Source organism: Diadema antillarum, unplaced genomic scaffold, assembly GCF_040938485.1.
Source record: "Diadema antillarum isolate AM-2024a unplaced genomic scaffold, OU_Dant_1.0 scf00000014, whole genome shotgun sequence".
NCBI lineage: Eukaryota > Metazoa > Echinodermata > Echinoidea > Diadematoida > Diadematidae > Diadema > Diadema antillarum.
The window spans coordinates 636,409-660,522 of record NW_027270903.1 but is presented as its reverse complement, the minus strand read 5'-3'; the positions used below and the strand labels follow the sequence as shown (position 1 = coordinate 660,522).

Here is a 24,114-nt window from a genome sequence, read left to right as displayed (position 1 = left end):
ACCTGGCGATAACTACAGTTGGCAATTCAGTTGCAGAAGAATGGTTCAAATCTATAACCAAATGGCTTTCATATAGAAAGAGTTTCGGAGCTCCATTTCGCTCCATTGCTAAACCTGTAAAGTCTTAACCAAACACGGTCTATGAATGTGATCATCATGGGATAAAAAGTGGTTATTGTGAAGTGAGTGTCGTACGAGGGATCTGAACTCACAATCCATTTCTCAAGAGTCATCTAACACAAAGGAAGGACGAGTTTTCAAGGCATGGGTGAATCAGGTCATACATATTAACAGCTTCGCGAGTACAAAGTTTCACTGATTATGTTTAACCATCGACAATTCTTTCCATCTTTCCGTAGCAATGCATTATACACAAGTCCTTTTTTCTTTCACGTGAATTGTTAGTGACACTAGATTGGGGATTTGCTCAGATGATCACATTTATTCCTTTATCTTTGTTGTTGTTGATCATGCCGATGGAATCAACGGTCATAAATTGTGCATTTGATTGCTATGTAACGAACACGGTTAAATTGACTATAGGCGTGCAATTACATGCCATAAAACTAATTACATTGAGATTAGAATGATAACTATCCTGCCTTTGGTCTGCACTTAATAGCAATTACGACAAACCAAAACGCTTGTATATAGGACCTACACACACCGTGCTTGTACGCGTTTTCTCCTCTTTTATGGTTTGTTTATTCCACTTAAAAAAGAATTAACCATTAGTTATTTGAGCTATTTCCAGAAGACCTTTATGCACATTTAAAGTAGCTGGTTACTCCTTCTCTATCTTTTCTTCTTTTTTTCATGGCATGTGACCACATACCATACCTTTCTAACGCTTATGCCAATAATTGTAACAAAAGATGATGTCATTCACATTAATTAGCTACATCACAAATCATACATTATGTCAAAATGTCAGAAATCGAAAGTTTCCATTATAATACATTTCACGATGCTCAAAATATTTTATAGCATTTTTCTATCACGAACTCTGTAAAACAGCCACTTATTGGATAGGGAGGGCACATAAAATCTATTTGGGGCACACGCAAACACACACACACACACACAACACACACACACGCACACACGCACACATATCTTTTCCTCTATAAGCGCAACTTCGCGCTAGGTGGCATGCGCGCATACTGGCTCTACGCGCATTGCAATGCCTGGGGAACGCGCAACTAGTATCAAGTAAAATTATTTACTCCATGAATAATTGACTTCAGCATTTGACATACACTTTTGTAGAAGGAAACACAGTCAGGGCATAACCCTTCCCGCCTCAGGCTTCGGAATCCCGACGGATGATATCCGGAGAGCGGTGATGGCCAAGAAGAAAGGAGGTTGCTAGAGGAACACCTTGTTGAGGCCCTTGTAATCCAGCTTGTCAAATGCAACAGGAGACAAGAGTTTAGGGCTTTGCATTTGTTCTCTTTCGCTACCTTCTTTCCGTCCGAAAGCAACAATTGAGATCACTAAGCCGTGCAGTGAGAAAGCTATTCATCTTGAGCAATCTGGCAAATCAAGGCTCTCCGCGAAAGTGGCAGAAAAATCCCAAGACAAACAAAAATAGCTCAAAAGAAACAGAGGGAACAAATAACCCATTTTTTGAACGGAACCATTTTCTTCAGTGAGGCACAACGACTTCCTAAGGAGGCCATTTATTGCGTGTCACGGCGGTAATGTCTGTCGCTTCCGGACGACCATAACGCGTGAACTGTTCGACTTTTAATAACATTTGATCGACAACTTGTATTTCGACGTAGAAGTCCAAGATGACGCGACTTCGAAGCATCGGGAGGTACACAGTTGAGGACAAGAGGATCGGGAAGGGAAACTTTGCTGTGGTGGAGTTGGGAACACACACCGTCACCAACACAAAGGTTCGTTCGAAAAACATGTGGTTTACAAAATGTGTGTTTCTTTTAGAACTATCATGAGTATCGTTGGGCCTACTACTCATCGACCACTTTTTCATTAAATACCTTGTATTCTAGAAAATATTTCCCAGTTTCACCATACTTTCATTTCATCATGGTAGAAAATACCTCAGATTCATATTGTTGACTAGTGTCGTACGCACGCGCGGAATTCTCGGCGACAAACTCCAGTGACAGTATTTGTGATGCTGTGCGCCGGTGCAAGCTCATCACTTTACCCAACCGCCTGTTCTCCACTGATAAAGCACGTAAATCTAGTGAATGGCAAAGACGTTCAATGACAAATTGTTCAGTTTTGCATTTTTACTTTGTGCTTTGGAAGAGAAAAACAAAGGTGTTCACTCACGCGTAAAGTTTCCCTTTTTACTGACCTCCAGGTTGATAGCCTTTAGTATGGTATATAAAACATCAACTTTTAGCCAAATATTCTTTGAGAAGTATAAACTTTAAAAAAGTGCTTATGGTTCTACTTTCTTTTCTTTTCTTTTTTTGCTGAGTGTATATGCAAGAAAGCCATCGCGCGAAGGTGCTATGGTATATTTAAAAACAGGTGGTCGATGAGTAGCAGACGTACTATCGCTATTCCTAAAACTTATCGTTAATATCATTGTCATTTTTTATGAGAAACTATAAACCAGGTTACTGGTATACTATACTCTCCACGACTTCTATGAAATTGTCAAGCCAAGCTGGACAAACGATGTAGAATGATTATAGATCGTATTAGTTTAGAAACCCATCTAGTACATGTACATAGGTTGGGTTTCTTTACCTGTGGGGATCCTTTTTTCTGCTAAACCTCTTATCATTATAAATGTACGAGTGCAGAGATCAAGTTTTGTCTTCCGGTCGTTCGTTCTTCCACATTCTAGTCAACATGAGTGTGCTTGCGGCTATAATAATATGTAGCTAGACCTGTATATAGTTCTATATTGTAACAAGCACAGGCAAAACCTAATGTAGAATTCACGTTCTAGTTTATTTCGCAGAGTTAAAAATGAAAAGACAACCACAAAAAATGTAGTCTCGGCTATAGGCGGCTACATTGTACTTCCTACATTGTCCTAACAGAAATTGACAACGACATGAAATTGATCCTGGTTTTTTGTTTGTTGTTGTTTGTTGTTGTTGTTGTTGTTTTTTTTTTTGGGGGGGAAGGATTCTTCATTGTTTGGATATACTGAGTTGACGTTTCTGTGTGGATAAGATTTTCAAAATGATTGATGAAATTTCAATGGCAGTCTTTCAAAGAGGAAATCGAAAAAGATATGCATACACGCCTGAGAATTGATTTTTAAGAGCTGGGTGTCCGAGAAATTTTACAAAGACCTATCGATTCATTTTCTACATGATTTATGTCAACTGCTTTAAGCTGAAGAATTTTGTAAGACATGGGCCACGTGTCACTCGACGTAATGAAAAAATGTGCAAAAATTTTATGCAGAATAACCAAAAAAATATACATATTATAGCCTGCTTTCATTTGACGTATGATTTATTTTGCAATACTAGATATTTCCCCCTCTTCATAATAATTGACCACGAAGTTTCCTCCTGCAGTTCTCTCTTTGCTAAACGATTAAAGTGTTTGTTTGTTTGTTTGTTTGTTTGTGTGTGTGTGAGTGTTTATTTGTTTCTTTTGTGTGTGTGTGTGTGTGTGTTTTGTTTCTTTTTGTGTTTTTTTGTAGTTGTTGTTGTTGTTTGTCTTGCCTCCACGTGATATGAGAACGAAGTAGCCAAGCGATGAATAAATTGACGCCTGAAAGAAGGCCATAGATAGTTAATCTGGTCATCTTTGCACTCCGGCTTACATAGTTGGCCGGACAGGTTCAAGTCTGATGGACAAGAAATAGGGTCATCAGCACAAGTAAATATTTGCACATGGGTTGCTTTTTTCCTCTCACTATAAAACACTCTCGCTCTCTCCCCTCCCTCCCGCTCCCTAGCTCTCCCCCTCATTCCATCTATCTATCTATCTATCTATCTATCTATCCATCTATCCATCTATCTCTTTATCTATCTAACTCTCTCTCTCTATCTCTCTCTCTCTCTCTCTCTCTCTCTATATATATATATATATATATATATATTTATCTTTTATCTTTCTCTGTCTCGTTCTAACAAAAATATTACTATTGGCCCTAACTCAAGTCGCACCAACTCTTTCTTCACATTCTCTCAGGCACACATAAACCCAAGGCAATCGATACAGACTTACACAAAACTTTGCAATGATTGTGCCGTTTGTATTTCATTTAGAGAGAAAACTGTTGAATAGTGCACGCTTCGCCTATTCCTTCTTACCATGTACGGTATATAGGGGAAATGGATGGTTAAATTATTTTCATGCTGTTATATATGGCCAAGTTGAATCCTGGTGCAGTTGCCAAGACCAGTGAAGTGGTCCCTGGACCAGGGAGGTACTACTTGGCAAGACTCACCAGAAGTCATGAACCAGGAGGTGACTAGAAATTTGATCCGGGTGGTCCGTAACGTCCGGTTCCTATTCAAAGACAGGGGGCAGATCCTCATCTTATCCTTTCTCTGTTCCTCAGTCTGTATCGGCACGATAACCTCTGATGAGATGTTATTATTGTAGCCTATTCAGGCAACAAACAAACAGTGAGACAGTGCCCATGTGTTAACCTAATCTGAACACTAATTAGACACCGTTCAAACCTATCCATCGTTTATGCACCTCACTAGAGCTTCTGTGATATACAGCTGTAAAACCGTAGGCAATTTGCTCGTCTTCAATTAGTTATCTGTTCATATGAATTCCACGACATGTCGAGCTGAATCCAGGGGGGCATTTCATGAAGCATTTTGTCCGACAACTTGTCGGACAAATTTGCTCTGAGCCAATCAGATGCAAGGATTTCAGTAGCTGTTAACGTTTTATCAGACGAAATATCTGACAAAATGCTTCATGAAATGCCCCCCTGGTATGCTCAGAGACTGCGCTTGAATCATAGTGTCTCCAGTGACGTCATGTATAAAAAGCTGCTATTTTGGCCTTACTTGGTCTAACTAGAAACCTTTAGTTTGGAATAAAGTTACTGACCCTGCCCCCCCCCCCCCCCCCGCGACTGACAAGAATATCGTTGAATGAACTTGGTACACATGCTTCTCGTATGTACTGTGCATGCTCCATGATGACTCACCTCCCTGGATTGACGAAGCTCAACTGCATGCCACATGATCGTCGTACGGTGGCGTACATGATCGTCGTACGGTGGCGTACTTCCACAAAAATCCATGGACTGAAATTTTTGAAAGCTTCCGTGGCGGTAGAACGTTATGTGCACCACGTACTCATTCTAGGATATGTGTTTGGCCTTAAAAAGGGCCTACCTAGTCCCGACGTTTCCTTGAGAACATGCTTGCCGAAACGTCGGGACTGAGTAGGCCCTTTTCAGGGCCCAACACATACCCTAGAAAGAATACGTGGTGCACCGCCAATCCATGAACTGTAGAAAAGATCACGAAACGTGCGCGTACTTTCTGAAAAGACTGTCTGTTCTATTTTTCTTGTCTCTTTCTACAGTCTTCTGTCTTCTTTCAGCAGTATTCTCCAAGCACATGAACAAAACATGATAATGAAGTTACGTACAACTTGATGATGTGATAAACTTAGTGACAGAAGAATTATCTTCTAAACTCAGAATATGGTAACTTCATAAGACGAATATTCTAAGACACTTAATAACGATATTGCGACAAATTCATTGTATCTTGGCAAGGAAGAACAAAATACATGTAATTAAAATGTATAGGAGGCTAAAGTCACAAGCAAAGCTTCACTAGGATGTTAGCCTCGAAACAAAATGAAAGAAAAAAATAAAATGTACCAGGAAAAAAAAAAAACAAGAGAGAACAAGAGAGTGTGCATGATTGTAATTATCTGTAAGAGTGCAATTAATCCCCATCATGTTATAGCGAAATGGGAGTGTATGTGTGTGTGAGTTTGGGGGTGTATTTGTAAAGAATGATTTCACATAGGTGTGTCTATAAGTAATGGGCTTGAACAAAGCTTAGATACCATGTCTGACATGTATGTGAGATACGATTCTGTAAAGCCCTTCATGTATATTTCATTGTTGTCTCAGAATGTGCTGAATCACGGCGACACAATGCGACTCTGATAAATTTAGTAAAATCCAACCATTCATGATGACACCAAAAGGGTAAAATCAATTTTAAGGGTGACTTTATACAGCAAAACTGAGATGAAGGAGAGAAACTCGGGCCATTGTTAAGTTCCGCGTGTTTTCATGGCAAGTGATACCGGTCACAATCTTAAAGGCAATTCATTAAAGTCATGACGTCATCGTCCGCTGAGTATCACCGAGTCTCTCTCCAACTTCTGCATAAATCTTCACTAAATTTAGTTTTATTCGAATTTATCTTTTAAAAAAGTCTTGATAATAACCTTTTTTTTTTCTGTGGGGGGAGATAAAGATACTTATCCAGAAGGTAAGCATAATATAATTGTTCATTTTATACATTAAAAAGAAAAGTTTTCAAGTTCTAATCACGGATACATGTATGTCGCGTCGATATGAACTGCAATATGGATTGATTTTGGAAAAAAGGGAAGAAATTATGAGAGTTGTAATAATTTTTCTCTTTTTTTCGGGGGGGGGGTGGATACAGTTACTCTACTATCCTACTATCCAAAAGAAAGACATTCTAATGTTACATATTCTTTTTGAATTAGTTTCCGAGTTTCCCAAGGATGGGTTATTGCTCTAAAGTAGGCCTACTTATGCCTACATCACGATGAGCAACTAAGCATCAATCGTCATTGTTGTAACTTAACCCTCTATGTGTCTTCATTGTTGTACTGCATCATAAGAATCTGTATTATATTATAATGAACGTTATGAGTAATAGTTACGTGTTTGAAGAAGATGCATTATGTTTTGTTTTGTTTTGTTTTGTTTTGTTAATTGTTGCATCGTTGACGGAGTCGTGAGAAAATATTGACGCGTACTGTTGAAAGTGAAAGATAGATGCGAGAGATGTGGGATATTGAGTGTTTAAGGACGCTCTTTGGTGTTCCTGCCGTTTTGAATATTAAAATGGGAGAAGAAAAAACAAGCCATGCAGCTGTCCTGGAGAAACCACTTCGGTATGACTATTAGTCTGTATTTCCTTCCTAATTCAAAATCACAGCAAACACGAGAGCCATCGAAACTCTGTCGCTTAAACATGTCGTAACTTTTACGCGAGTTTTTTATGGTCCACGGAGAGCGATACTACAGGGTGTAGAAATGTTTAGCAACGCCACACTTTATACCATGTATCAAGTTTCTGCCCCTTCAGCAGATCAATATGCGGATTGAATATGGCAGGCAATATTTTGCAGTAGTTTTGTATTTATTTCGATGTATGATATCGCTTCAAGGACTTTGAGTTTCTCACGTTTCACTGACATAAAAATGGGTATAATTCCTTGTATGGAAGTCGAAACATATTTTGTAAACTTGGTGAAAAATGTTCCTTGTTAATTGTTAACTTTACAATCGTGCTCACCAAAGCAAAAAAAAAAAATAACAATAAGCAAATGAAATAAAGATACAGCGTAACTTATCATTTTACATGTAATCAGTAAGTGAAGATATGTCTGTACACTCCGTACTCACGCTAAACATACTAGACCTATGATAGATCACTAACTTGTCGTTTTCTGCAGCCTACACAGTGTTATCTGTTAGGAAGGGGAGCGAGAGAAATGGCGAATTTATGGATGACTGTTTATTCATCTTGCTGCCATCTTTGGTTTTACCATCATGCACTGCTTTCCAAAATCTCATGTCCGCACTATGTTAGATTTTCGTTCACTTTGCAAAAAAAAAAAAAAAAAAAAAAAAAAAAAGAGGGGTGGGCGTGTCACGTCAAATGGACCACAACTCTCGGTGATGAGCTCATGCTCCATCATTAATCGACTGTACCACTTCATCGAAAAGAATTCGTTTTTTAAAAAAACGTGAATACCGAAAGGAGAATGCACTTTCATGATGTCCAGAAGAATATTAAGTGGAACAGGAAACACGCTAGTTTTGTGGGTTCAAGTTTGGATCTGGTTGCGATAACATTAGGGCCTACGTTGTCAAACAAGAATATACAGAATCAACACAGCAAAGTATTGCTTCACATTGCGACAACGGCGCAGTACCAAAGTTGACATCCGGATATCCTTCGGAGTTTTGCCTATCTTGGTGTGGACAGGCAGGACTCCATGCGATACCCCCGAAGGTTTAGACTTAGATTTAAACTTGTTGTCACTCTTGTTGGTCTCCCAGGGAGGAAGGACAGAATCCCTCTCCTTTCCAGCCTCTTGTCAGGCCTCGTTGCTCAGGTTTATTCCACTCCGCGCGACTTGTAGAGCAGCCAGGAAAGGGGTGAACGGGCAACCGAGTAGCTGGAATATTTCGCCTCTTAGCCCCTTGCCTCGCCATGAGTCTCGAATACAAATTGTACATGTACTGGTAGAAAGACGCACGTTGTGGAATATAAATTCAGAAAAACAAGAGCTTCACTTACCGGCTGCCTCCGCTCAGGTATTGCTGCATAGAGCTCAGATATGGGATTATTTTCAGGGCTCTATAACTTGAGTGTTCGATCGCGCGCTCGTGCCTCCGTCCCAGGGTCAACGTAGTTTGCAGGCACAAACCCTTGTTGGTCGTATTAGGAGTCTGCATTTGCCAAGACTAATACACGTACCACTGCACTGCAGCCTCTCCCAACGAGAAGCTACAACACAGGGCCTATGGGACAGTGCCGAAGTGGTGCATATAGTAGTCTTGGCGCAGACTCCTTTACGACCAACAAGGGTTTGTGCCTGCAAACTAGGGTCAACGCTAGTCAGCCCGTGGCCCACAGCATCACGTGACCGTATCCAAGTGGCCACTACCTTCCTCCTTCCTCCTCTCCTCCTCTCCCTTCCTTTAATCTCATACACTACCCGTCACTCGATGATGGTCTGCTACTTCCTAGAGAAATCTAATCTACTTCTGAGCAAAGAAATTTGTATTTGCAATTATATTTATACCCGTATTATGGTATTGACCTATAAGTGCTATTTTTTTTCAATTTTCCTGTGCATATTCTCGCTCTATGCCAGATAAAACATTTAAAAATCAACATTTTCCCTTCTCCCTGGTAACTTTCATCAGTCATCTTGTTCTTTCTTCTTTGTCCTTTGTTCTCCTACACATCTTACTAATCATATCACCCATGCTGCCATGAAAACCGTTCAATCTAAGGAGGATCGACGGATGGTGATATGCCCTGCATTTTCGGCGTCACAACATGCTCATACGTGTGTACAGCATCAAGAAAGTAATATACACAAAGCTAATGAAAAGAGTGAAAGTATTACTTGGCTTCAACACTTGGTAACAACCATGACGAGAAAAAAAAAATCTGTTTTTTTTTTTCCAGATCTCGTCTTGAACAATGTATTTCCATCCCGCATGCAAGTAAATGAGGTTGTGTACCTTTTCTAACTGTCAGTGAAAGCTTGGTTGAAAAGTTCTGGTACCTTAAATCATTAACGCCCATTTACTTGAGGGTTCTCAATACGCATGTACGGGTTTTTCTTTTTTTTTCTGGAAAATCTTCCAAACCAATCTAATCTTCTCCGCCTTCACCACACACACCCTTCTTTATTCATTTCATCCGGAAGTTTTCTCCAGCAGAGGAACATGACAATGCAGTTTGAATTTCCCTCAAATATGATTAAAGGTAAAATGTCACATTCAATCAAAAAGTCTGAAGTGTCCCTTTAAACTAGAGAAAGGCTGAAGCTGGGTGAGAACCCAAAGTTGCGCTACAATGAGAGCAATGCCAACACTTTCTCACTTCCTTGAGCTGTGCCGCCCAAAAGATGATTTACGGATTTGAGTCATTCATGGTGAGACGGAAGCAGTCAAGAGCAGCAACAAGATATGTTTTGGTTCCTGTTGACTGTACTCTTCTATCCCTTAACCCTTTCATTAACACTAGCACCCATTCTGCATATTAAGATGTACGTGGTATTTTTAGATTTGTTCTGTCGAGAGGGTGAATTGTCGCATCCGTCATAACCGAAACATTCTTGAGAATCGTAAACATATCGTAAATGAGTTCGGTGCGGATGGAAATCGATGGCCTGTTTGGGAGTTCAAATTACAAATATAGATGCGCGTACTGTTAATGTTTGACTCGTCATTCGATGTAGAACCTCTTAAACCTATAGTAAAATGCAATTGGATGTTGCTTTGAGCGATCAGAGAAAATTATGCCAGATAACCCCCTCCACACCACCATCCGTAGAGCGTAATTAATAATGTGTACAAAGAATCCATCATTGGTAGCGACAGACCTACCCGCCAATTAAAGTTTGTGATGCTGAACACGTCACTAGTTTCACGAGTCATTCTGACCCCACATGCCAAATCTATGGGAGGGCGAAATAATGGTAGTAAACGACCATTTTGCAAAATGGGAGAACTTTTGCTTCCTGTGAGGCAAACTTTTTCTCAGTGAGAGGTCAAAGTCAAATTCTCCCTTTAATTCGATGAGTGAGAGTGGTGAAAACAGAGATTTGGTGAGTGATTTTCGTGACACAAGTCGAAAAATGTACGGAGGGGGTCCTCGCTAGGAGGTTGTCCTTGGAGGAGGTCTATCCCGTGTTCCGCTCTTTGGTCCTTGCCCATGTTTGGGCATGGTGGAGCGTGCTGTAATATCGTTTTATTCTTTCGCTTTTTCTTTTTCCTGGGGTTGTATTTGGGCGACCAACGCTTGCTCTCAACGGTTCCCGACTGCAATACCATCAATGACGCTTGGTGTCAATTTAGGACACCATGAGGATATACTCTCTCACCTGGTGTAGGCATCAAAGTTTAGACTGGTGTTTTGACAGTGTCATCTCTCGCACAAATAGTAAAAATTTATTCAATCAACACTTCCACTACCAAGACCATCGACACCCTCCTCCTTCTTTTCTTCATCGTCATCATCAGCATCACTATTTTTCATCTCGGTCTGTCGAAAACAAGAATGGACTGTACTTCCCAAGAAGAAGGAGGAGGAGGAGGAGGAGGAGAAAAAAAGAAGGAGGAGGAGAAGACGAAGAAGAAGCAGAAGAAGAAGAAGAAGAAGAAGAAGAAGAAGAAGAAGAAGAGTATACTGTCTGACACACAGCCAAGATCTGACGAACATCTTACACGACGAAATATATGATCGGCATTTTCAGGACAATCTCGATGTACTGTTATCAAACATGATCACCTGCATACGTGCATATTATGAAGTTTTAAGAATTTATCAAATCGTGACATCATCAGATACTGACAGCAACTTCATTTAAAAAAAATGTCAATTTTACGTTTTTATGCCTCGGTGCCGAAGAGTGTCGGAAACATTATGTTGTACAGTGATGTCTACGACGACACAATTCATTATGAAGATAAGTTCAGATTCAAACATGAAAATCTGCGAAAAATGTTAACACTGGATTTGCTGAATCTCTGCACACCCTTTGTACTTAGTACTCGCGGCCTTCCGGAGTTATATGCGGTTTCGCTTTAATCTGTCTTATTCAGTGGATAGTGAATTCGAGGGAACTAGCGAAAATTCAAATATTCCGAATTGAATATAGCCTGCTTTCCTTGAAATAAAACTTCCATTTCTCTTTGTTATTTAAGCCTTGAAGGAGGTTTTATCATAAATGGAAATTTATTTTACATGACAGTGCAGTAAAAAAAAATGCAATGAATTAGTGAAAATCAAAATGAAACCCTTTTCATCAAAACCAAGAAGTATTCGGTTTGAACATTACTCATGTGAAATAGCCCCGCAAATTTGACGTCACCTGCTTATTGTACAGAACATTATCCAATTCTGATATTTTTCTAATTTACATAAAGACATAGACTTCTTCTGTCCTTGTAAATAATGCCCCAATAAGTACACTACAACATGCATATATGCCCTGAAAACAAAAGTACTGGAAAATCAGTGTTTCCTTTAAAAGTAAACAGCAAAGTCTCAAGATTCTCTGCCAAAGGGATATTGCGATAACCAACATTTTGTGCTTTTTCTTCTTTTCATGTCAAAGGTCGCACTCAAGGTGATCGACAAACGGAAGATTACAAAGTCTTACATCAAGAAGAATCTCACAAGGGAGGCACGCATGATGCAACAATTACATCATCCAAATATTGCTCGTCTCTACGAAACTATTGCGGTAAGTCATCATTGTCGTGAAGATCTTGCGTGCTGTTGAGTGTTATCCCAACTCACTTAATCAGTTCAAAATTTTGTTTTCATAATCTATAATGTCAATATCACTGTCGTCATTGTTTTAATTATAGTATGAAGTCTATGTAATGGAGGATGTATAAATGGATGAAACGTCATGGGTTCGAATCCTTTCCGATACAAAGATCCTAGCACCAGGACCCCGTTTCATAAAAATGTGATATGATAGCAACTCTTGCTGGGATGGCAGTTGTCATGGTAACGGCAAGAATCCAGATTCCTGATTGGCTGTTGCTATTGGAAGTTGTCATTCCAGCAAGAGTTGCTATCCTAACATCTTTTATGAAATGGGGCCCAGATGTTTGCCCAACAATGTCACTCTTGATCCAGGTGTATGGTGCCTGACGTTGTTGAGGGTATAGTGAGAATGTTATAGGGTTCTATATGATGATGATGATGATGATATAGTAGTAGTAATAGTAGTAGTAGTAGTAGTAGTAGTAGTAGTTATAATGATAATAGTAATAATAATGATAATAATAATAATAACAATAATAATAATAATAATAATAACAATAATAATAATAATAATAATAATAACAATAATAATAATAATAATAATGATAACATGGTCTTCTTTATCCAGGGCAGGGTGTTTTATAAAATGGGTTCAAGAATGTAGCCAATAGGAAGCGCTGAAATGAGACACACCTCCTTCCTTTACTGCAGTACAATTGCACTGCCTGTAATCCTATGGTAGATTGCCGATCGTCTGTGCGCGCGGCGGCTCCTTTGATGAATTGCATGCATACGCGCTGTCAATCCTGTAAACAACTTCTAGTTCGGGCTGCCGGCCGGCCGGCCTGTCTTCCCTTGTGCATAACATGTGTGGCGTACGTACGTATACTCTACTATACGACGTATACGTACACTTTGTACAGTACAGTAGACCAAGCGTTATGGGACCGGACGCGTATAACATGGAGTCACTTTGAAGAGCAAATCCAACGATTTAGCAGGTTAATTCTCACGCCGTTTTCAGAGTATGTTGTCTAGTAGGCCTATATGAGGAGTCTATATCAAGTCTTTAAGGTAAAGGGTGCATATTCTATGTAAAATAAGTAAGTTTTCATGCGGGAACTTAAGTGTCCGGAAACCCAACCCCCCCCCCCCCCCCCCCCCCCCCCCCCCCATTATACTTATACTGTATGTGCGGGACTTCCGCGAGTGCGACGTGCGTAAATGTTTGGGACGAACATCTTCGGACGTCTTGACCCACAAAGGTACGTGAAAAACGCTGAAAAATGATGTTAGTTTTCGAATTTTCGACCCATTTTATAAAACAAATGATGCACAGGATTATTTCGTGGCGTTAGTGGAGGCGTAGCTCACTCTCGGGTATTTACAATGTAGTGCAACAATTGTAAATACCCTCGAGTGCACCACGCCTACACTAACACACTCTATCCTGTGCATCATTTGTATACTATCAGAGGGTCCTCCTATCATCATTACGCTATAGCGTTATAAGGTACTCCTTATACACCTGAGATAAAGAGAATAAGAGCGGTAAACGAGGTAGCTACCCTGGACATGGTTATTGCTGTCATTATCATTAGCATTACTATTACTATTATTGTTATCATTAGTAGCAGTAGCGAGGATAGCATTGCTAACAATTTATTATCATTACTGTTTTATTGTTATAGCTGTTATGGATATTATGTTTATCATTATTAGTCAATTCTAGTAGTAGCATGATCGTGTCGCCATCATGATGATCATGACTGTTAAGGACGATTGCATCCAAGCAGACAACAGTATCGTATAATAATATTATGTCATAATGATTTTATGAAAGCAAAAGTGTAATTAAACGTTGTTCCTTTCGTTTGTTTCTTCATAAATCAAACTGTTATCGTTTCCTTGATAAAGTGAATAAAGATTGATGTTGCTGCTGTTTCTGTTTCCGACCATTCGCGTGGAGTAGTCGTCATCACTCTACTGCCTGGTCATGGAATTTGTGCCCGGTGGTGACCTCTTGCAGTTCGTTCGGGGTCAGACGGGAGGCAAGCTGAAGGAAGGGGTCGCAAGGAAGTTCGTCCGGCAGCTGGTCTCGGCCTTGCACCACATGCACCAACTCGGCATCGTTCACAGGTACGAATGTCCATTTCTGACAGCTCGATTGGTCGAGATGACATTGTGACGCATGCGCACAAATTGATGTCCAGGGACGGGGTGAGGTATCACTGCAGAAAATATGATCAGTGTAATGATCCGTGCCCGGGAAAGGATTATTGCGGCGGGGCGCAGGGAATTTTCGGTTCTCCGAATCAGAGAAGGACGTTAAAAGCTGAAGAAGGACAAACCAACTGACTCGATCTATAGCAGTACAGGTCATTGCCTCGTCATAGTTAGTTTCTAGCTGTCTCGAGCCAGTGTGAAGTAAACCTTTCATCCGGGTTGACTTCTGAGCAATCAAGTTGTCAATTACAGCGTGCCGCGACGGTGAGACAACGGATTGCTCGTAATCGGGAAAGACTAAAACCCAGCAGCCTAGTAAACGTCCTTTTCTTGTCTGCGTTCTCCACTTGCAATTTGCTACTTCCATCTGGCTATAAGTCATCTTCGTGTTCAACCTTTGTTAGGAAATAATTCCTCTTATCAGCTGGTACTAATCATTTTCTCCCTATAGCCTTCCAAAATACCTGTTATTTCTTCAACATCGTCTTGTACCATGGTCTCTTTTTTAGTCACTCCTCTTTTCATCTTGATCAATGACCCTTGTCTGAACTCCCATAACATCTTCATCCGCGTTTACCAAAGTCTTCTACCCTCTTTCATCTCCTGCTTCTAATCCCATACGATCTCTTTCTCCCATCCTCCTATCTCCACCCTCCCTAATTCCCCATCTTCCTCCTCAAACTTGTAGTCCTCCACCCATTCGACTTTTCTATTAACGTTATCTATTCCCATTCCTCCTCGCCATCTCCTCCATCTCCCTCTCGACTTCCTCCTTTATTTTCTCCTTTTCCACCTCGTAATCTCCTCCTCCTCCTCTTCCTCTTCCTTCTCCTCTTCCTCCTCCTCTTCCTCCTCCTCCTCCTCTTCCTCCACCACCTCCTCCTTCTCCACCACCACCTCCTCCTACTTCTCCTCTTCCTCCTCCTCCTATCCTCTCCCTCCTCCTCCTCCTCCTCCTCCACCTCCTCCACCATCTCCTTCTCCTCCTCTTCCTCCTCCCCCTCTTCCTCCTCTTCTTATTCTTTTTCCTCCTCCTCGACTTCCTCCTCCTCCTCCTCATCTTCTCCTCCTTAACCACCTCCTCTTCCTCAACCTCCTCCTCAGATCTCTTCCTCCACTTCTTCCCCCTCCTCCTAATTCCTCGTCATCTTCCTCCTCCTCCTCCTCCTCCTCTTCGTCCTCCCCTCCGTTGCTACCTCAGAGGGCGTCGAACGGACACACGCGGTTATTACACTGCCCCATTCCGCTCTAAATCAAAACTGAAATTTGTCCTGTCCACTCGTTCCGCATGTCATCGCCCAGGTCTCCGCCTTTACTTATCTTCTTACGTCCAAATATCAGCAAGCAATATAGTGTAGAGCCGACAAAGGCATTCCACTTTAGCATTGCGTGGGGGCTTGAGGAAGCTTTCACGAGGACGGACCAATATTTCTTCATTATTTGATCGTATAACCCTTCGGTATTTGAAGGTTTGTTTATGAAATTGTTGGCCGGAATATGAGCCGGATGCGAAGTAAGGTATATTTACTGACCTTTTGTGAGAACAGAAACATGTTGAAAAACAGCTGCTTCACAGCGACTGTCCACCACTCCCCAGAAAGACCTATGTTGGGAGCTTGGCGAGGAATGAACTTAAAAGCACGCTCTCCAATATTCGACTAACGTCAACGACACATCTAAGAAGTGGCAGGGAAGCGAAGGAAATAATCATACAATCACAATAAGATAACATCTCCTTATTCTCTTATAGACTAAATCCACCCCCAAAATAAGTACGCTTCAAACGAAAGAAAAAATATTCCCTACAGAACGATACAAAAATGACAAATATCGGATAGGAAATGAGGAAGATATCATTTTGAAATTTCACACTTTTTCGGAAAACATTTCTTGACCAGTCCTTATGAATATTCAACTGAGCGAGATGATGATATCATACCCACACAATGTTTGATATTTCTATTATGTCATACATGAAAATTGGAAAAAAATTTTGTTTTTAGCTAACACAAGTAAGAGCATGTTCCCATACTAAGATGTAGAGTTAACACTTGTTCCTTTTTTATTTTGGGTGGTTTTAAGGCAAGATTTGTATTCATGCAGCTGAAATATGAGATTTTCGTAATTTCTGTATACGAAATAAATGAGAAATTTTGAAAGCATGACATTGTCAACTTACTAATTTGAATATTCATAACAACTGTTCAAGAAGTGTCTTCCTAAAAATTTTGAAATTTCGGAATGTCCTTACTTTCTTATTTCTTGTCTGATTTTGATAATTTTTTGCACTGTTCTGCAGGGATTTTTTTCTCTTTCTTATGAAAATGATAAAATTTGGGGGTAATATCTCTTTTTTAAGCTCCTTCCCGTCGGATAATTCGTTCAAAATTATTCTTTTTGATGACTTTTGAATGAGAAAACAAAAATCCGGTCGCCTCTGACTGACCCCGACACTAACACCTCCTATTCTTTCTTTCCGCTTTCGTATCTACATTCTGTCGGTAGATCAAACAAAGTATTAAGCCTGATTTTGATATATCAGGGATGCGATGGAGATACTGCAGAGTGGAAAGAAATATCTCACTTGCACGAACGAGAGGAAAAACTCTGCTAGAGTGCTCCTAGAAGGACAAATCCCTGGCGGTTGGGCTAAGGGATGGATAGTATTGGTGGAGATGACGATTGGACTTTTAACTCTTTGCGAGATACTGTACCAAGAAACCATTTATGAAATAGTATAGACCATGCCGTTCTAAGAGGAATTCAAAGTTTATTTGATGAAAATCGGTTTTGGAATGGCTGAGATATCCAAAAACAAAGTAGAACAAAGCATTCGTAATAAAAGGTGGGTCCCATCTTTTATTAGGATTGCTCTGTTTTGGATATCTTGGCCATTTCAAAACCAATTTTCATCAAATAAACGTTGAATGAATTCCTCTTGGAATTAAATGCTCTTTCATATTCCATAAGAGGTTTCTCATTATCTCACCAAAAAATGTTAGAAACCTGAAGTTTGGTCTCAACCAAAACTAACGGATCCCTTTAAAAGTGTACTTCCACTCTAGGTCCATGTTGACTTTACAAATTGCGCCAAGACTATCTAACAGAACAAAAACAATTTTTTTTTTGGATTGAAATTGAATTTACAAAAAAGGCTTGAAGTTTCACATCTTTTATCCCAACAGTAATGGTTGCAGCCATATTGTGCAAATTAGATGAGTGTTGATGATGTAATATGGCCTGGTAAGTCTCCCATTGACCGGCATCCCAACCTTCACTAAACCATCTCTCTTTTGGCTCGAAAGCATGTAACAACAACGACAACGAAATATCTCTCCTGTCAAAATGATTGTTGTGCTGTAATAACGAGTCAAAGAATGTGACGCGTGACCGCTATGGCAGAGAGATACTAAAACTTGATTAACATCCAACCCTTATGAAAGTTGATTCCGTTTCAAAGGGGATCTCCAGTGAAGAACAAGAATGGTGTACTGTTCAATGTGTAATATGGTTCGAGGAAGAAGTCTTGTGGGTGATGACGTCATCACAACTACCAATTACAGTACATGTATATTATGGTTTCGACTATTAACACTGATTCGTAAAAACGTGGGAAACTTGGAATTTCCATGACCATTTTTGAGAATCCATGACTTCTTATCAACTCTTAGGTCTTATGGAGGAAACCTGACTTTACACTTTCAATGAAAGCTACAATGTAATTAGAACATGATGTAGAGTAACAAGTCTTAGTAGACCTGGTAGAGAGACAGTTGTACCAAAGATCCTAGGATCGTTGATTGTACGTAAGTGGCTGGTATAGCAAAGTGAGTCCGCATCATGACTGGTGTAAGATGAAGCTGAAAAAAATACCATAAGTAACAGTCGCAGGCATATTCTGAAATGTCAGAATGTTCAAGAATATGACTTGTTAGGATAATTCAAATGAGATATTCTTTCTTTCATAATATCCTAACAACTGACACAAGTTTCAGAGCTTTTGAAAGAATACCAGCTTCACAGTCTTCCCGAAATGCCATGATTGTAAAAAAAAAAAAAAACAGAAAGAAAAAATTAACATAAACAAATAGACGAGTTATTAAGGAAAACAAAACATCTTCTGTATACCAACGTCATAACTGAAATCAGGTTAAAAAGTAATTGGTAACATTCGAAAGTCGGGTCGAAAGTCAATTGTTTTTCATCCTTGAGATAACATGATTGCAGCATAGATATCTGTTTTTGTGCTTGCTTGTTTATATTTGTTTGTAACTGCAGCCAAGTAGAAGCGGTCAGTATTAATAAAAGCTTGATATATCGAAGTCGTTCGCCACGACCACAATTTACTGGCAGAAAACGAAAGACATCCGCTTCATGCAATCGCGTTTTAATGACTTTCCCTATCCTGTTGTGTCGTTAAACTTTGAGAGTTGGGCGACTGACTCGTTTCAGTTCCAGTCTCTATGACAGAATGTTTAAGATCAAAATAATGCAACAATGCCTGTAGTGGAAATTTCATATTTTTGCCTTTCATATGGCACTTGATTTCTTATCCATAAGTCATTTTAAGACTTTTAACACTTCTAATATTCATTTGTACTGAGAGTAACACAAGGTACGTGTCGTACTTCGCTGAAATCCGTGATATATGCCCGAAAAGAAGTGTAGTGTCTCTACATATATATCGCCAGCTGAATTTCAAGTTTATTACGTCGCTATAGCCATGGTAACTGTGGACAGACCGAGTTTTGAGAACACTGTTTCATCTGCTGAACGTATGTAGCCACAAACTCCTCATAAGTCTTCAAATGCAGAGGCCATTGTGCTAAAACGAGTTCAATGATCATTTGAATATAATAATACTATTGAAAGGACGATAGCCAAATGTGGTGTCGGTGTCATTCCAGCAATTTGAGGCGTTAGATTCGCGCTTCTCGTGCTAGACGATGGAACATGGAGCCCCATAGTCACAGGATGAGGGTGTAAAAGGAATGACGCCCTCTTTTGATCAGGTGTAGTGGTCAATACATTCTGACGCACTCTACACATCTTCCGTAGATATCCCGTGTGCCCGAAATCTTGTCTGTCTTGTATTAGTAACGCGATTTCCTGGATACAGTGTGTGAAGAAAGGTCGGTATCAGAGAGTATCACCAAACGCACCAATTTAATTGTCACGCAATTTCTGTTGTTATTGTCGAAGTGGTGCTTCCCTAGGGTGTGTCAGTTGTTAATTCCGAAAGCTGAGGGGTTCTTGTTACTTTAGTAATTACCACCGTATCAATGCAATGCTCATGGAAAGAGGTTTAATGCAAGCGACACTACATAAACGTAGTTTTCCAATAGAGATTCGAGAATTCTGTCATTTTGGAGGTTTAGATCGCCATGACATAATAGTTATAATGTTACGATGTCGCACTATCTGGTCGCTGAGCCGCGCAAACTCTGAATCCTGTATGCTTTCTCTGCACATTCCATGTTGTTTTCGCTAAATCTCTCGGTGGACTTAAATTACGTGACTGAAAAACGATAATTCTGAAGACAATATTATGTACTCCAGCTCGCGTCTCGTTGATGCCCAATGCCTCTCGTTGTGAGAGGTTCGCTGTCCACCCTAAACCGCAAATGGCAAAAGTGGCAACAAACAATCTATCCATATGTTAGCAAACAATGATGTCAGGTTCCAGGGCCAAATGTAGCTGTTGGATACGGCGTCTAAAAACATAAAATTTCAAAAATAGAGTAAAGATACACGGCGGCCGCCGCGAATGTACTGCTTACTGCTGCCTCCAGATAGTCAGGGCCATTATAGGTTTCCATAGAATGATCTGCAGATGTCAGAGACATAAAGGTTACTCATGTGAACATTATCCTTATATCACAGAATTAACAGGCAGATAGGATATTTCTATTGTAGATTTTACTTAACATGTTTTAATGAACAAATAGATGTACGACTGACACACAACTCAGTGACGTCATACAAAGTTTCGCTGTATTAAAGCATGGCTAGTGGATACAATTCTACTGAATCTTTATTCCCAGCTCGGTGAATAATTTATCATGCCTGAAACGTCAATTTTACACACCATCAATTAATCTCGAACTTACACCCTAATGATTGGTTTGGGGTCATCCCACGACACCGATACCATCGAGTCATACGGCCCACGACTTCGACATTGAATAAAGGTCTATGAGTCATACAGCCCACGAGTCATTCAGCCCATGAGTTCGACACTATCTAAATGAGGTCCTTGAATCCGACACGAGGCAAACAAGGCCCACGAGTTCGACACTAAATAAACAAGGCCTACGAGTTCGACACTCTGCAAACTAGGGCCACGAGTTCGACACTATGCAAACAAGGCCCACGAGTTCGACACGAGGCAAAAACGACCAACGAGTTCGACATTACCTCACGGGGCTTAATGTGTAGGTCTCGTGGGCCTTGTTTGATTAATGTCGAACCCGTTGGCCTTGTTTGTTTAGTGTCGAACTCATGGGCCTTATTTGCTTAGTGTCGTAGTCATGGACTGTACGACTCGTGGGCTATGTGATTCGTGAGTGTCAGACTCGTGACGTGCTCTCGACTGGTTTAACCATGGAGCTACAGCACATCCATGGTTTAATCCTATTTGTTCACCTCCTTAAGCCACATTTTTCTCGTTGATCCCTAAAAATTTGCTTCTAACCTCTCAAACCTGGCTTCTAAACTCATATAAACTCATTGCTTCTTGAATGAAAACAAAGGCGATTTGATTGATGAAAAACAAATGGATTCTTACATCGCACTTACACTGGACTCTCCAGTATGGGATACAAGGCACTACATTGCTCCTATATAGCCCACCATTGGGGGCATTTCGTGTAACCACACATTCAGACCATCTCCACCTTGTGGGAACATTGCTTTGAAGCTATATCCATTCTGCAGGAGCCTGGACAGATAGATGTTTTGTCTGAGACTCCCCTGTTTGTTAGTAAATCAATGAAGACTCACATAGTGGACTAATGGGGGTCATCCCACGAGGCCGACACCAACGAGTCATACAGCCTATGAGTTCGACACTAGGCAAACAAGGCCCACGAGTCCGACACTGGGCAAACGAGGCCCACGAGTTCGACATAACATCATTATATCATTATCATTTTGCCATCATCACCAGCATTATTAACAAACAGTCATTTCCATCAAAGCGGAAAAGGCACAAGAAACATGATATATCAGTGGTCACAAGGTTTTACTTTTCACCCACTTTTTTTCTTATTTTGCGATGCCTGTTTCAGTGGCCCAAAGTCACACTATTAAGTTATAGCGTGTTACTTACTTGCTCGAACAGCAAAAGAAAAAAGTGTATTGCCATGGAAAGTCTCTATGAGGGATCCGTACTGAAATATCTCTGTTATTGACAGTGTATTCAAGCCCCAGGATTCAAGCTGTATATACACCTATATGATAATGGCAGAATTACGATCGAATGCATGATAAAGCTAGTCAACACTCCGTGCTCATTTGGAGTGAAAATGGGACTGCTTTCGCTATTATTGCTGTTGTTTGTAGTGGTGTTACAAAATTACGATCGTTGTCAACCGAGAAAAGGGAGACATTATAAGCACTGCGGTAAACGTCACGCTTCAAACATCAGTAATGTTGCGCCGTGTTCAAATTTTGCCTTAAAGTCATTCAAAAGAGAAGAAGAGAAGAAAAAAGGATCCCCAGTTGTTGTTTTTATTCCGTGCCTGTAAATCCAGGAAACGAAACACCAACGTCAGACCAAGCAAACAGTGACGCGCGTAGCACTGCCGTTGGTATTGTTAACGTTGTTTGAGGCGGCGGCAGGTGCTACGATTAAAAGCATCCAGTAAAATAATGCCTGATGTTCTCTTTCAATCATTGCGACGAATGACAGAACGGAACGTGCATATAGTGTGGTTTGCACACCAGTTGTAAGTAATCCACTCTAACAAGTAAAATAAAGCAAACACGCTATTGCATAGACACGTTCGTGTGTGGACATCACGCTTTCAAACAAACTGAATAGCAGTTTATTGTCGGTATTAATTCGATATCTACGACTCAGGCGGCCATGCCAAAGCTGCTGCATCGCTCGACTAAAAGAAAATTTTCCTCTTCATCAGTCACTATGAATGGAATCTGTCATGGGCCTTTCAACCATCACGTTTGATTAACTGACACGCTTATTTCAACCCTGATTCGTGATGCAAAGCGAAAGGAAACATAACTTGCAGTACTTCAAAAATGGAAACTCTCCTCCATAGTCTTACATTCACCCATCTTTTATTGAAAGGATGGAAATGAATTTATTTCGTAAAGGCTTTCTGAGGAGAAGAATTCTGTTGGGATGAATTTCCTGGCATATTCATGTTGTGCCAAGGAGGACACGTACACTCCTTGGTTGTGCTGATGATTGTTGATCTTACTCCCTCTTTTACTCTTTTTTTCATCGATCTATCTATCGATTGATCGGTATATCTACCCCTGCGCACATTATGATTATACACACAAGAGTGTTTTGTTTCAGTGTAACATTGGTTTGGTGTTCATCCGTCATAAGTGCTATGTGGCCGTAGTTAATGTTCTAGAATCTTCCATTGAACGTACGGTTTACCAGGGTTCCGTTGACATTAAAAGTTAAGGATACAAGAATGGAACACTGTTTACCGGCTTGATAAAGCTTTTGAGATACCGCAATACAAGACATTGCATCTCGGGTAGATTCCTCTTGTGGAGCCGACATCACCTTTGTTGTTTTTTTTTTGGGTTTTTTTTTTTTTTTTTTGTGGGGTAGGGCGGTGGGTGGAGGGAATTCCCACTATCAGACGACTATAGCCAGCACGAATGAAAGTGGGGCTCGAAATGCAGCCCATGCACCAGCATTGGTTATGGTCATTTCACGTCAAGAATCTCTTGAATGATTCTTGGGGAATTTAAACTGGATGGCGCGTTCTTACCTCAAATTACATTATCATTTGTCCTCTCGTTTCCCCATCGCTTTCCTTCTTGTGTCCATGTCTTCTATATGTCCTCATCTCTCTCTTTCTCTCTCTCTCTTCTCTCTCTCTCCTCTCACTCCTCCTTCTCTACCTCCTCCTCTTCTTCTCCTCCTCCTCCTCCTCCTCCTCCTCTTCCTTCTCTTCCTTCTCCTCCTCCTCTTCTTCTTCCTCCTCATCCTCCTCCTGCTTCTCCTCCTCCTTTTCTTCCTCTCCGTTCTTCTCTTCCTCCTCCTACTCCTTTTCTCTTCTTCTTTCTCGTGATAATGCTCTTCTTCTCCAGGTTCTGCATTCTGCTTCTATTTATTGACAATTATCCCCCTCTCTGTTTTAATCTCTTTCTCTCCCCAAATTAGCACTATCTATATCTCTATTCACCTTTCTGTAATATAAAGTGCGGGAATGTGCATCTCCAGTACTATTAAAATTAAATAAAATTCAAGTCAAAATACGTACGTATCTTCGTTCTAGCCGTTTAATCTAAAGCGAAAAGTAGCCTTAATCCCGGGAATTCAGGAGGTAACTTTGATCTCAATGTATGGAATATGAATTCGTAATTTGTTCTATTTTCATTCCTCTGATCTAATGCTGAAATTTGAGAAGATCTAAAAAATGTGACTTATGCCTACTCCTTGTATTGACCT

At 40.4% G+C, this 24,114-nt stretch overlaps 1 protein-coding gene across 1 annotated transcript in view; it reads left to right on the top strand.

Annotated features, from left to right (window-relative positions):
• Positions 1-1,796: 1,796 nt before the first annotated feature.
• The window catches only part of LOC139721632 (uncharacterized), a 78,290-nt gene continuing 55,972 nt past the window's right edge, over positions 1,797-24,114 (top strand). Inside the window, exons 1-3 of the mRNA XM_071632966.1 lie at positions 1,797-1,904; positions 12,070-12,198; positions 14,203-14,369. Coding sequence (XP_071489067.1) covers positions 1,797-1,904; positions 12,070-12,198; positions 14,203-14,369 — 404 coding nt within the window. The remainder of the gene's footprint in view (positions 1,905-12,069; positions 12,199-14,202; positions 14,370-24,114) is intronic.